The sequence below is a fragment of the Struthio camelus genome, chromosome 3 (assembly GCF_040807025.1).
Source record: "Struthio camelus isolate bStrCam1 chromosome 3, bStrCam1.hap1, whole genome shotgun sequence".
In the NCBI taxonomy this organism is placed as follows: Eukaryota; Metazoa; Chordata; class Aves; order Struthioniformes; family Struthionidae; genus Struthio; species Struthio camelus.
Genome location: NC_090944.1, coordinates 100,301,027 through 100,315,958, shown reverse-complemented (window position 1 = coordinate 100,315,958; position 14,932 = coordinate 100,301,027). Strand labels below are relative to the sequence as shown.

Below are 14,932 nucleotides of genomic sequence, written 5' to 3'. Positions count from 1 at the left end.
GCAGGAAGATCAAAATGGAGAAAGAGTAGGAGTTTAGTCATGAAAGAGGACAAAAAGGGAATCGCTAGAGTGGAAAAAGCCAGTTAAGCGTATTGTAAGGGCTATTAGCAATCTCACAACTCTCCAAGAGCTTCCTCAACAGATATAAAGTCTAGTGTATGTCAGCAGGATAGATTTTAATGAAGATTTAGCTTTAGAGAGGGATAGCTTACAAAACATCTGGCTCTCTTTAGCCATTGCTCAGTCACACGTGGACCACTCATGGAAAATAATTACACTTTCTTTGATAAGCACATGGTAAGAACAAAAATTTGTACATGCTTGGAATTTGTACTGTTTTTTAAGTAGATGTGTCTTTTTGTTCTGTTCACGCTCTGAGCCCCTGTGAACTCTTTGAACTCTCTGCTCCAGTGGAGCAGTGAGCTTTTCAAAGTGCGAGCATAGTGTCTGGTTAAGTTACTCTGGCACACTTCATGCTTTTGGCAAACACTCATAGTTTAGCGAGAGGAACAAAGTGATCTATCTTCATAAATACCAAGTGGTTATTTCTGGAGAAAAAAAGAGTGAGATACCTTGCTGAAATATACGCTTTGGCTGGCTAAGCCTTTGACGCACCATTGCTTACACAGAACAACAAATATTCTCAAAATCTTTAAGCATTGCTGCCCTTTAGATACTACCAAGTAGAAGAGGCAAGCATGAAGCACTGTGGAATGTGTACATTTGTCTGAATTACAGTCCATCTAGTCAGGCTGACCCTAGTCCTGTCCTCTACCTTTCATACAAGCATACATTTGGACCAAGTTTAGTTAGGATTTCGGTGGAGATAGCTGGCCTGGTATTGAGCTCGGTCTGCAGCCTGAGCAAAAGATTTTCCCTGTACTAGTTTCTTTGCTCTCAGCTAGTTCCAGACCTCTTTCCTGTACCCCCGTTTCCTGTTAGAGCCTTTCTCTCACCAAGATAGCTCCAAGTTCCTCTTCCAGACAGTTCTTGGCCACGTACATACAGTTCTTGAATTTTCTTCTCAGTGCTTTGGCCTGTAAGAATGAAATTAGTGGAGCACAGGAGAGACCTCTGTGAGTTCCAGTACCCTGTAATGACCTGCTCTGCAACAGCCCCAAATTGCAACCGCAGGGTAAAATACATTCACAATTAGTCTAAGGATCAGTCACACATACACCATTCTTGACAGATGCTTGTCGGCCTTAAGCACTGCCAGTGACAAGAGATTCCTCCAACCTTTCAGCCAGTCTGTTTCAGTGCTTCACTGTCCTTTCTTAATGTTTAAGATAAATTTCCTATATAGCAGCTTAGGCCCATTACTACTTATGTTGTTCCTAGTAGATAGAGAGAATGTTTTATTCCTTTCTTCTTTGCAGCAACTTTTTATACAGTTGTAAATTGTTATAATGTCATCCATTGATTTTCTTTTAGGTTAAACAACGCCAAGTTCTTCAGTCTTTTTTCACGGGTCCCATTTCCTAGACTGCTGTTGATTTCCTCTGAACTGCTTCCACTTTGTCCATATCTTTTTTTTGAGCTGAAGAGTTCAGCTGGACACAGTGCAATTTAAATGCCTACTACCACCATGCGGAGTGGAAAGATTACTTCAGGTTGTTCTCTAGATTGTCTTCTATGTTTGGTCAGTCTTACCCACGGATAGTATTTTGGCATTGTATTTATTGGATCAAATCTACTATTTTAAAACCTGAAAACAATATTTCAAGATTATTGTGAATTCTAGCCCCCACTCATGCTGTGCTCAACATCTCCCAGAGCAGTGCCGTCCACAAACATATTAAGAATACTTATTTTTTTCAACATGCAAGCCATTTATGAAAAAATTGAATAGTACAAGAAAAGTCTTTTGTAGACTCTTACCCACAATATCCTTCTGATTTGATAGCAAACTATTGTTAACTATCCCTTGATACAATTTTTCAACCAGTTTTGCAACCACTTAAAATAACATCCTCTAAATCAGGAATATCCAGGTTACAATCTCATGATTGACATGTGAGACAGCGAAAAGAGTCTTACTAAGGTCTTACTAAGCTCAAGACATGGAACATCTTCTGCCGCTACCCTCCCTTTCCCATAATATATCCAATTTGTGTCAATACCTTCAGTCAACAAGCCTATTTTAAGAAAATAGGGTTACCTAAGCTAAATATAGAAGTGCGCCCTGCCTTCTGATATTGTAGATGTATAGCACTCCCAGATTAGGATGCTGTTGCAGATATGGGTCTTTGGCTTTTTAGAGGAAAGAAGTCTGTCATGTTATGGATTCTGGACTCCAGTCCTTGCCTGTGTAGTGCCTGTCAGCAAACTGCAGTCTGGACAGGATGGTACTAATTACAGCAGGAATCTGTGCACAGGCAGTACTTACTCTACTTTATTAGCTTCACTTTTCCATCTTTGGTTATTAAAGAGCAAAATATTTAAAAAACAAATTCTAGTCCTTCCAATCAATGTGCCCAGTTTGGCAGGTGACGGTGAGAAAGACTTTAAACAGCTGGTTCTAAGCTCTTACTTTATTCACTTTTAGTAATGGGCGCTCTGTCCATTTTTCCCAATTTTTAGTTCAGCTTTCATCCAAATCTACTTTTAACATTACAAATGAAGAGAGAAACATAAACTGTTAGCTAGTAGCAAGCATAAATAAAATAATATTTCATAATTAAGGGGATTTAAAACCTATTTGGTGTTTCTACTCAAAAATGGAAATACTTGAGGAAAAATATACAAATATAAATGTGTACTGATTGTAACTTGCTGATGTAGCTTGTAAATGCACCAAATGCAGGAATTCTATTCTTGGTTTCCCTTTAGAAAATGCATAATAGTTGAAGTATAGGGTCTGTTTCTATACCTGTTAAGGTTAGTAGAAAAGATTCCAGTGATTCAATGCTTTAGGCTCATACCAGTAAAAAGAAGAGTTCTTTGCTGATTCTGACTAGATGCTGGTAATCACTGGGAGATAATAGATTTTTCCAGTGATAGCTTCAGAAATGATGGAAGAAGTACAAGAGAAGCAAGGGATTAATTTATACACAGACTTGGAAAACCCTTTTGAAACCTGTCGGCTGTTGTAATGAATTTAAAAGAGTAAAACCAATTCTCCTGGAGTCAAGACCACATAGTTCTTTACTGATTAAAAACAAATACCCACTATTAGGTCCTGTCCTTTTCCTTTTATTTCTTGTTTTCGGCTACTCTAATAGTCTACTAATACCTGTATGCAATGTGAAAATAACTTCTTCCTTTGCTAATTCTATCATCACATACATAAAATTTGTAACAATCAATTAGGCAGTACTGACCAGTGCTGGATTGTCAGAATGACTGATTTGCAGTGTTAGAATTCAGCATTATGTTACTCAGATTCCTTAAATTTATCTAACACTAAATGCATCCTATTTTTTTCTCAGCAGTGACTGACAGCAAGGTAGAAGCAGCATTTTATTTTTAGTCATTCACATCAGGTGCACGTTTTTGCAAATATTTGTAGATTTTTCCTATCATCCCACTTTACTCAAATGCTATTGTAAGCAACTGATCTTTTCTAATACAGCAGCAAGGATTCAGTGGGCAAAAGTCAAGCATAGTTGCTGATTCCCTTTGACTGTCAGTCTTAGGTGCAGTTGGTTTCTGCAAGGGCAACCACCTATGGTTTCAGCCTTCCTGGGACAGCGAGTATCACTCTAGAGCCCTGCTCCCAAATGCTAGTGTTAAACAATCTCTTATCTCTTCTAGAGAGTTTACTCAGTCATTTTTAACTCGCTTAGTTTGTGTGCAATGTTGTTAGATGAGACATGCGACATTATGAAACCCTGAAGTTATCATATGGGATTAGAGCACAGGTCCATCACAGTCAGTATCCAGTCTCTAGCAGAAGCCAATAATGAATTGTTCAAAGTGCAGTAAATGGTGGGCAGTTGCCCAGGGGAGAAGCTGCCTTCTGCATCTCTTAATTGGAATTTGATTTATCCCCTGAAATATGTAAATGAATGTGCATTCCAAATGCTTACACTTTTTCTCCTCTCTATTAAAGGACCTGCCTGTGTCTGTAACCTGTGGTAAACCCTAGTGCTACTGAGCTCTTTACTTCAATGTTCCTTGTGTATTGCATAAAAAAAAAATTCTTTTCATTGCATTTCAGCTTACTTCCTCTCAGTTTCATGAAGACTCTTGGGCGCTGCTATTCAGTTCCCCCAGATAGATTATTTATAATATTATCTGTTATTTTTTATCTGTATTATGTCTCTTCTTATTATCTCCAGTCCAAATTCAGCAGCCCCAGTGGTTCAGAATGCCCTTCCAGGCCTCTCTTCATTTTGCCTCTCATCTCTGAACCCTCCTTCATTTCTACTGGCTTCGTTTTAAACCAATGCTGAGAGCCTTTCTGCTCTCCTTTGCCCTTTTTCTGAAGAACTTCTAAAATCCAAGCATGGTGCCATCTGTCTCAGGATTTCCTCAGTCCTCCCATCCCTTCATCAGATGCCTGCCTGTGTCCCTTCCCCAGAAAAGATGAATCTGCTCCTGGCGGAAGTCTTTATCCAGCCCAGAACCTGGGCTACTATGGGATCCCCCCAAAGGGGATTCATCTTAGGAACAGATGAATCACATAACATTCATGAATCTGACATTACATGTTTACCGTTGCTTTATACAGCTGTACTACTGTAAGTGTTTCAGTAATATGTATATCTTTCCTGTCCCTTCAATTATAATGACCAAAAGTTTATCCAAAGCTCATTGGAGCAACATGGGAGGAGGATGTCTTGGATGTGGTTCTGAAGGGAGAGCTGATTCTAACCTCGTGTTAGCTAGATTAGCTAGATCTGTTAATTTTCCTGATCAAAATAAAAAGAAAGTTCTCTTGTCCCCATCACAGTCACTGGACTATGATTTAAGAGGAGTTTACAGAACTGGGCCCTAGACCAGCAAGTGACTGTAGTTATCTGATGTTTTTGCACAGTTCCAGTGATGCAGAAACTGGAAGGGGCACAGCTCAGCTGGCTGGGTGGATCCTGCCATGATTATGCACACACTTACTACTCAGTGAAGGCTTTTCCAGTGTGTGCCCCAGTGGGCCATGCAGTCAGCTCAGGGTATAAGTGGGCTGCAAGGGCCCTGCGAGCATCCCCCCTCCTGAAGGTCTGGCTGTCTGGTCTCAGGGTCCTCACATGGACTGCCAGGACTCCTCACCTTTCCTGATGTTATATCTTCATGTGTTGGGGGAGGACGGGCAAAGAACTGGAGTATGTGGAGCCCTGAATGCTTACAAACGTTTCCAAAGCACCATTCAGCGAGTTGGCTCATCCTGGCCAGTGATGCAGATCAGGACCCCCACCTTCTCAACATCTCAGATTCCAGGCCCCCATTCATCCCAATTAGCCCCTGGAGAGGGCTTGGTGGCAGAGAGCTAGATGGCCAGATACAGTAGTAGGCTGGTGTCCCACTGGCTGATGCAGAACTTGCATGGGAGGGAGCCAGGTGTCACCCATCCCCAGCTGCTAGCCCTGAGCTCTCGCCTGGTTGCCCCAGGCATAAACCACTTGTTGAGAACTGGAAACACCTACAGCCTCTGAACTGAAAAGCATGAGCTGCTACTATCTGAACTGCTGCATCTGGGCTCTGGAGAGAAAAAGGCATAGCAGTTGCATAAATATCTGTAATTTACAAGTTGTTGGAGGAGGGCTGAGAGCCTGCTGTTAGTGGATTATGATAATATTTGTGAAAAGATTGGCATCTTTTGTAGAAAGAAAAACAAAGCTATAGTTTCCCCCAGTTTGCATGAGGGTCTCTGGTGTTTTCAAGGAAGCTAGACTAATATCTATAAGATGAAATTTGACGAGCTGTCAATGACAGAGAGCATTTTCTTACAATTTTCTCTTCAAAATCTATTCTTCTGGAAAACAAATGACGGAAACAAAGATGAATAATTTATTATTCAGTCATTTAAAAGGAAGTTGTTGGCAATGCTTTAGTCAGACGCAGCAGCTTTGGCCAGTAAAGATGAAAAAGGAATAAAGGATTAGTCATCAATATCGTAATGAAAGAAAAAGGTAAAATGTGTCCTCGGTCCAACTCTAAAAGGCCAGTTTTTGATGTGTTGTTCTAAAACAGTGGCCTTGGAGCCTCTTTTGAATTGCAGGCTGCAAAATAATTCCAGTAGAGAGGCAGACTCTTGTATGGAATATTTAAAACTATTGAATGTGCTCACTTTTCTGCCTTTTCAAAATCTATTGGGAATGCTTTGTGTACCCTCAAGTAGCTAGGTACTACAAGTTGGCAAACACTGTATTCAGACAGAGGCTTCATGGCATTGTTTAGAAACAGAGAACAGAATCTGGCCTTTAGAACTACAGTCCCAAGCAGATTTCCTCAGAGAAGTTGCTCCACAACAAAGATTCTTGGATGATATCCTGACTTTGACTTTCAAAACTCCCATGAGGCAGGATTTCAGCCACCCCAGGATTTTACTCCCTCAGAATAAAAAAAGCTGGTGCCTGCTGGCTCCCCTGAGATTGTCCTTATGCTTTGCGTGCAGGTTCTGTCTGCCCTGCATCCACTGCATCCACAGTAGATAAGTTCATGTCTCAGTTTTGCCCTCCTGTTACTGTAAAGCCTCCATCACGCAAGGGCATATAACTTCTATATTGCAACAGCAGAATCAGGAAGCATCATGGCAACAATCAACTTTCTTGGGAACTGAAAAATGCCAGTACATGCTGGAAATAGTGGAATCTGGGTGGCATAAATATCTGTTCGCATCAGCTATAAAAATTAAGAAATTCTCCAATAGTCTTGTTTTTGACAAAGGGCGAGTCCCACCCCAACCTCCTGCGTAAATTGTCCTTCTAAACTCACTATGCATGATTTTGACATCATCCTCTCTTCTGTATAATTTGCCTCCTCCAAATTTCCATTTGCAAGTTTCCCACTTCTTCTCATAATTGCTCAGATCCACTATATCAATATTATTTCAACAGGCAGGTCTAATTGCTAAAGCTGACCTTGCCTACTCATAACTCCAGCATCGCATTCCTGAAGGGCAAATGCAATAATTGGTAACATTACTCCAAAGAGCATTCCTTTCCATGCTGTAGTAAATACGACAAATGTGATACTACAGCCTGAAAAATATTTTCTGTACCTTTTAGCTTTCACTACATTTAGAAAAATTTAGCACTTCTGCATCACAATCACTGTCTTAACTGCCAGAAAATTGACTTACCTTGCTTTGGAAAGCAGTGAATACATTAACATGTTGTTGCTTGTACTTGGCTTACTCGCTTCTAGACACGCTTGATAAGATTTAAGCTAGGTTTGTAATGCTATGACAGTTTATGTCTCAGCTTACTTTAGTTCGTGTTGGCAACCTGAGGTGTGGATAACCTATCAGTAGTGCTCATATACTAGTACGATATGCAAAATGTAAAGCCCAAGAGGGCAAAAGAAAGAACAGTAAGGGTTTAGATTTTACCGCATACAGAACGTAATTGGCCAGGTAATTTCATGAATATAACATCTCCAATTCACTCCCCCAAGGATGATTTGAGGTTGCTCACAGAATCAAGAGGCTCACCTGAACTGAAGATACGTGAAAATTAAAATTACATAATCACAAATTATTTCCTCCTACAAATGTTAATTTCTAAGCACAACTTTTGCCTGAGAAAGCCCTAATCACTGGAGCTACATGAAAATCTTGGCATTTAGCATTCTGAAGTTAGGTTTTTAGCTCTTCTCATTTGAGAGGAGGGTTTGAAAGCAGGGAGAGAGGCAGGGCCTGGCAGCAGAGCAGCTCCCCCCAGCAGCCAACAACACTGCTCTGCCTCTGTGTCAAAGCACCCGAGCAGAGCGGAGCTGCTGCGGAGGGGGCTTGAGCGGGGAGGCGTGTGAGAGGAGCAGGAGAGGCCAGATGATGTGCCACGAAAAGGGGATTATACCTCAGGCTATATACGTCAGGGGACAGAGAGCCACAGCAGTCTCCGCAAAGCCGTGGACTCCATCCTCTACCGGGCACGAAAGCCCTCGGGGACAGGTCGGTGCAATGTTGCAAATGTCACTGCCCCTCACTACTGCGCTTTGACCAGCGCTACCAGGGCGCCAGTATGCCTCTGTGGCCCCCTTTGCTCAGCCCTCTGTAACATTATAGTGAAGGGCAGCAAAGGTCTTAATATGCAAGCGCTGCTTGCGGGCCACAGCTCCTCATCTTACCAACAAGGGCGAAGCAAGGCAGAGAGATTCTCAAGGCTGCGGTGACTCTGGAATAGAGATTTCTAGCTCCCCACCCTGTGTTCAATCCAGAACGACCAGTAAAATGTGGGTATTTGCAATATTTTACATTCCTAGTAGTTGTTGGTTAGTCTGATTTTGTTACAGTTGCCTTCCTTTTTTTTTTTTTTTATCTTTATTGACCTTTTTAATATTTTATGTTTTATTAAAAATTTTCTTCCTCAAACAGAGAAATTGCAATTACAATGTTATCATGTGTAATGTGCTAACATTTTTCTTCTGGTTTGACTTTGTTTTCTTATCTACCTTAGGACATTTATTTACCCCTTCTTCACTAGAGGCAGACCTTTCCCTCTGCAATTGCTTTTCTTTGGCACGTTATTCTGTATCTATAATGGCTTCCTTCAGGGGTACTACCTGATTTACTGCGCTGAATATCCAAATGATTGGTGCACTGACATCAGATTTACATCAGGTAATTACAGCTGCAGGATTCCCAAGATCTAATCTCCAAGCAATTTGTAAGCATTTTGAATTGTGTCCTAATCTTCACTGAACATGTGAGTCAGATCAGTTCTGATAGAAATCAGCATAAAACCTGCCTGCTGGCCCAGATAAAATAACCAAATGCACAATGCCTTCTTTTTTTTTTTATTTTTTGCTAAGCAGCCACCGTTAAAGGCACACAATGATATGAGCACAGCACAGTCTCAAATCGCCAGCCTTGTTTTATTGACACCACACTAGAGCATCCTGCTGCTTTGGGCTCAGGAGATGCAATCTCAGGCCCCATCTAAACAAGGATTTGCCCTTGTTCAGCCAGAAATGTCTACCAAGCAGTGGCCATGTGCAAGTGGAGGCTGTGGCTTGCTTTGCCCGCCCTTGATGCAGCTGTTCTAACTAACAGAGAAAAGAAGGACGAAACCTCAGCATAAATGAGACTTTAGAGACAAAAGATTCCTCTTTTCTTGTGTAAGGCACATGGGCAGATTAGAAAGCACATACAGTTGGGTTGTATGTTAATACAGTTCCTTTATATTCAATAGCTTAATAACCTAGCTGAATTTGACGCTCTAAACTCTCTGAGAAAATAACTATGACAGAGCAGGTAGGTGGCCTTACATGGATGGTGTCTGCAGAGAGGGATGATACGTGTGTAGAAATGAGGGTTAACATGGAAGTCTGAGGAAATGCTTTGTATGTGACAAGTATGAAATGTACTCTGTTTCTTGCTGTGGATCCAAGTTCACTCTTTTCAGATAGCATCACATATTAAAAACCCTGGATGTTGTTTAGTAATAGCTCCCATAGCCATCAAAAACGCCCACCACACCACACAATTTGCAAGATAAATAAAATTATACATTCAATGCAAAAAAAGGACATCAGTATAAGCAATACTTGAAATATTAAATAACTTCTAAGCAAAACAATGAGGCTAATAATGTATTCTTCCTCTACAGACTCTTATCAACTTTCTGTTGCTACCAGAAGTGTGAGGTTTTACCAGCACTTAGTCTTTTTTCTATGTTTCGTCTTAGCACACACCATCTCTATTTCTTTTCTTGCTTCCCAGTTGTCAGAGATGGTTTCCTCAGTGTCTAACGTAGCATGAAATGTAGGGCACATCACTTGCAGAGTTTCCCAGTCAAATGCCTCTAGTTTTGCAGCTATATGGAGTCTGGTCAATGAATCATTCTGGCCAGCAGCTGTCAGCAATCTCCAGCGAACAGCTAACTGCTCTGTGCACGTGCCCATAGCCCTGTCCAAGAGGCCTCGCTGCCAGTGAACTCAACCGTGCTCAGGTGTAGGTTCCCTTCCTGGCTCCGGTGAGGTGCTGGATACATTTGTGCTGTCTGTGCTCCTGTTTCCCCAGCTGTAATGTGAGAATAATGAAACCTGCCTGCAGCTTAGCGGTTACTCTGCGGTAACGTCCGTAGCTTTGGCTGACCGTCATCAGTGTGAATGTGGTACACAGCCTGCCAGCAGGCTGTCTGCCACTCTTTTCCACTCTTCCCTGCTGTTAAGAGATGCCTCAGGAAGAAGAAGAGGAAGCAGCAGCTGGCAAAGAAGCTAGGGGCAAAGTACAACAGCAGGGCTCTCCTCTGGTAAAAGGCAGATGGCCCCTTTCTTGCCTTAAGCTAACCTTTCTGGATAAGTACCCATCTTATCCCTCAGCAACCCAAAATAAGCCTCCGTATCAGATCCTTTGCCTATTCCCTTACCTTTCTGTTCAGCTGCTGTCAGGATCTTGTTAGTAATCTCAGATTCCCTCCAGCACCAACTTCTCTTTGATGTTTTCTTTCCTAGTCTCCTCCTTCTCCCAAACACCCCATCCCGTCCCAGTGCTATCTGATATCCCTGGGGACTCTCCAGATGCAGATAGCTGCTCAGCCCCCTCCTGGACTCTGCTGGATGACTGAGCTCAGAGATACCCTGGTAGCAGCAAGTCCTGAATTTAGTAATATTTCCTTTTATTGATTTGGAATCTTCTTAGCTAACTGAGAGTTCCTTTTTGTTTTTCTCCTTACCGTTCATTATATTATATATTTTCTCACATCTATAGTAGTTCCAGTCTTTCTTTATGAGAACTTTTTCATGTCCTTCTCTGTTCATTTCTTGATATTGCCCAGCCAGCAATGTCTTCCCGAGATGGGGCAGTGCACTATAAGAGATGGGCCAGTATCTCTGATTTGAGAGAACTGCAGTCTTCTCTGTATATTCAGTATTCTACTCTGCTACTAATAATTTTTTTACTACAGTTGTAGTCTTTTTTCACTAACTATCTGAAAGGAAGATGTGGATTTAGAACCCAAATGCTGTAGGATTATTGTGGGTTTTTTTTTCCATTAACTTGCATTATTTTGGGTTCACTGCGTTCACTGCGCTTCATTTCAGTTGCCATCACACTGCCTGCTCACCTGCGTTTTCATCTCTGAGATATGTCCTTGCTAGGCTTTAAAGGACTTTGTGTGCAGCTTTGCTCATTGCTCATCCCTCTTTCTAGATCTTTAATGAATATACTTGTGGGACCTAAGAAGGAACCTCGGGGCATCAGACAGTTAACCCTTCAGCAGACAAAAAAGGGACTGTCCTCACCTGACCTGCTCTGGCTGGTGGCACTCAGTAGCGCCAAGCTCTGCTCTTCAGCTGAGAATGGGATGTAGCAGTTCACCAAAGCATGATGGCAAAAAAACCTGATGAACAATCGCAGCATCTACAAATCTATGTGCAGAGATGTTTCTTGACCCTTTAGTCCTTTTAGTCTCTGTCTCTGTGATATCTATGCTGACCCACGTCCTTCTTGAAAATTGAGTGTTGACCTGCCCTCTGGTTCTGGAGGACACCCATGTTGCCTGCCCCAGGGAGCCTACCCCATATCCCCTCCCTTAAAGACCACCATCACCCTTAACAGCTCTACCTTCTCTTATAGCAGTCAGGTACTTCATTCTCCCATGTGATGTTCAATAAAAGGTGAATATGACCAGGTGGGAAATCCAGCTTTCTCTCACACCAGCAAAAAGCTGCTCAGGTTTCACTGACAAAACAGCGTGCTCTGGGTGCACGTCTTTCTGTGCAGGATTGCTCTCTACACTGAAGCTATCCAGTGCAGGTGATCCCAGGTGACTCTGATCCTACAACTGACAAAGCGATATACAGTTGTTTTGCCATAACTCATCTATACTTTTCCAGTTCAGTAGCTTTCTCAGTAGCATATTAAAAAGTACAAGTTTTTTCTTGAAAAAGAATCCATCCCATTCAGCTTAGGTATTATGTCTGCTTGCTCCAAAAATGAACCTAACAAATGCGCTTAAATCTCTGGTGTAAGGTGTAAGTGCAAAGACCAGAAGCTGTCTTTCTAACCCTTTTCTCATTTCTGTTTCTTAGGCCTTCTCTTATTTCTGCTTGGAATGGGGATCAATATTCACAGTGATCTCCTGCTGCGCCAGCTGAGGAAACCAGGGGAAGTCACCTACAAGATCCCACAAGGTATATTTTTGTCCCCCTTCTCCTTAAAGAAAGTAGAACAGGTCGTGTTTTCTAACTGAAGAACAATACATAGCAAATCAATAATAGCAGTAATAACAGTTTCACTCAGGTATGGTCCAGATGTCCTTCTGAGCGGCATGGACTAGTGGGTGCTGGCCAGAAAGACTCCACGGGGAGTAACAAGAATGTCTGGAAAACATGAGCTGTGATGAAGGACTGCAGGAAATGGGTAGAGTAATTTAGAGAAGATTCAAGTGGGACGTGGTAAGAGGTTTTAGCCAAGTAAAAGGCAGCTGCAAAGAAGGAAATATTTTTCTCCACATCCGGGAAGAAGAAATGGACTTCCTCCATTGCAAAAGGGAGATTTAATGCGTAAACCTTAGGGAAAAAATTAACAGTAAGGATGCAAGGCATAGAATTTCCTTTCTGTCTCCTTCAAGGCAGGACTTGGTGAGGAAGAGTGGCCATGGGCCAGAGCAGTGAGTTAGGAACTCTCTAGCTCTGTAGAGAAATACGGATGGGGATCCAGGAGCTTCCTGGTTCTTTTATAGGCTCTGAATAAGAGAGGTACAGTGCTTTGTTGCCGACTTAATGGGAAAGGATGTTTCATGTGCATGAGATTGTGAAAAATATGTATTTGCCTTTCAACGCAGGGGGACTATTCACCTATGTTTCTGGAGCCAACTACTTCGGAGAAATTGTGGAATGGTTTGGCTTTGCCATAGCGACCTGGTCCCTACCAGCATTTGCCTTTGCCTTTTTTACTCTTTGCTGCATTGGGCCACGTGCTTATCACCATCACAGGTATCAAAATCCAAATGGTTTCTTGTGATATGTTACTGCTCGGTCTTGGAATTGAGTTTGCAAAATGCCAGGGAGGGGCACAGGAGCAAGGCCAGGACTCAAGATAAAACTGAATTTCAGTATTATATATGGAAAGTTTATCAGCCTATTCGTGACTGGCTGAAAGTAGAGCAGTAGGCTGGAACCCCTGTTGAGTGAAGTGGGCCAGATAGATAGTCATTTAATCCAGCATGAGTTACATTACTGTTTCAGCCATGTTAAGACCTCTTTTTACTGCATTTTGTAAATGTGGACCTGTCCTAGGGATCCCTTCGCAACACTGGAATAGATATGGTCCTATGCGCTAACTCCTAAAGTTTCTACTTTAGGTCTGTTATGATCTTAATATTGTTATCAGTTTCCATTTAATTAAATAACCTGGTGTAAATCTTTTGGGACAAATCTTTTGCAAAGTAACTCATACAGGTTAAAAAATGAGGTAGTTTGTAAGAGTTTTAAGGTTCAATATAGCTGAGCTATATTGAAACTGTGCAGTTTTCTTGCATGTATGCAGTTTCACTCTCTTGCTTATTTTCTTTCAGATACTATCTCAAGACATTTACGGACTATCCAAAATCAAGGAAAGCCTTGATTCCTTTTATTTTTTAATGACTGGCATAAGGACTCTGTATTCTGTTTTTACAGGGCTTTTTTCAATTTCTAATTTTAAAGTTAGGTCTGACTATAAGTAATTGTACAAATGGTAACACGGGGTTAAAGCGAGCAGGAATTTGAAACTGAAGTTCTCGTTTTTAAGTACAGGAGAAATCACAGATAGCTGTGGGCAAAGGGACCCCCAGACAACATGTCCCCTTGTCGGTGGCGTTCTACCTATGGAAAATGGGTATGACTCCACTGACATCAGAGAAAAAGCATTGGCTAAGAACTGATGCAGAGAAGTAGAGAGTAAGCTCATGACTTGGCAAGAGAAAGACTTCAGCAGCCATTCCAATTTATGGTACTTCTGTAGCTGCTGCTTCTTGCCCCCACGCCGTAGCGTAGGTGCCCTCAGCTCTGCCAGCACTTCTCCAGGTGTTGCCAGACTGTAAGCTGGTGTAGAGGTCTCCTTTATCAGGAAAACAGCTCAGCCCATTTTTTTTCTTCTAAAAGCCAGGTCAGCTCCCAGAATAATAATGCGACAAGAGGAATACTTGTGCCAGCACGAGGCAGGGAACAGTGTGCCATGGCAGGGAGGCAGAATGAGCAATGCAAAGTAAGGGGAGAGGGAAGTACCTTAAACTGGCACTCGCAAGCGTGATGTCTGTGCTACTTCCTTAAGCGATACCCTTCTCACTGCTAGGTGATTAATCTTTTGCCACCAGGGATTTTTAAAATGCACTTCATTAAAGCAATCACAGCTACATCTTTTTTTTTTCTCTTGCTCTTTTCAGAATAAAAAGCTGTCCTCTCAAGAACCCTCAATTTTTACTCATGAAAAAACTTGAGATGGTGTTGTATGACAAAAAATAAAACAAATAAAAACCTTTGGGTTGAAGAAAATGTTCTCTGACACTGGCAGTACGTTTTGTCTAAAAAGAACATTTTCAGATACTCATATTAGGAAACGACACAGAGATGCTATTGAATTTCCACAGAAATACAGTACGTTTCTTTTTAATTTCGGGTTATAGTTAGGAATTTCCCCCAAAATGTCATTAACCCCAGTAGGAACAGAGGTCCCAGAGGATGCTGATAGTTTTAGTTACTCTTAAAGCATAAAATCCTGCTAAGAATTATGCTGAGTAGCTGGAAAGAGAAAGACCGGATCACACATACTAAACATTTGACCTGCTGCTGAAGTAACCTGATAGACTGTATGCAATCTTCTCCAAAGCAATAAAGTTTATGTAAA

General features: G+C 41.7%; 1 protein-coding gene across 1 annotated transcript in view; it reads left to right on the top strand.

Moving 5' to 3' along the window:
- The window catches only part of SRD5A2 (steroid 5 alpha-reductase 2), a 27,363-nt gene extending 12,431 nt beyond the window's left edge, over positions 1 to 14,932 (top strand). The window contains exons 2-5 of the mRNA XM_068939335.1: positions 8,559 to 8,722; positions 12,136 to 12,237; positions 12,891 to 13,041; positions 13,623 to 14,932. Coding sequence (XP_068795436.1) covers positions 8,559 to 8,722; positions 12,136 to 12,237; positions 12,891 to 13,041; positions 13,623 to 13,689 — 484 coding nt within the window. The 3' untranslated portion in view covers positions 13,690 to 14,932. The remainder of the gene's footprint in view (positions 1 to 8,558; positions 8,723 to 12,135; positions 12,238 to 12,890; positions 13,042 to 13,622) is intronic.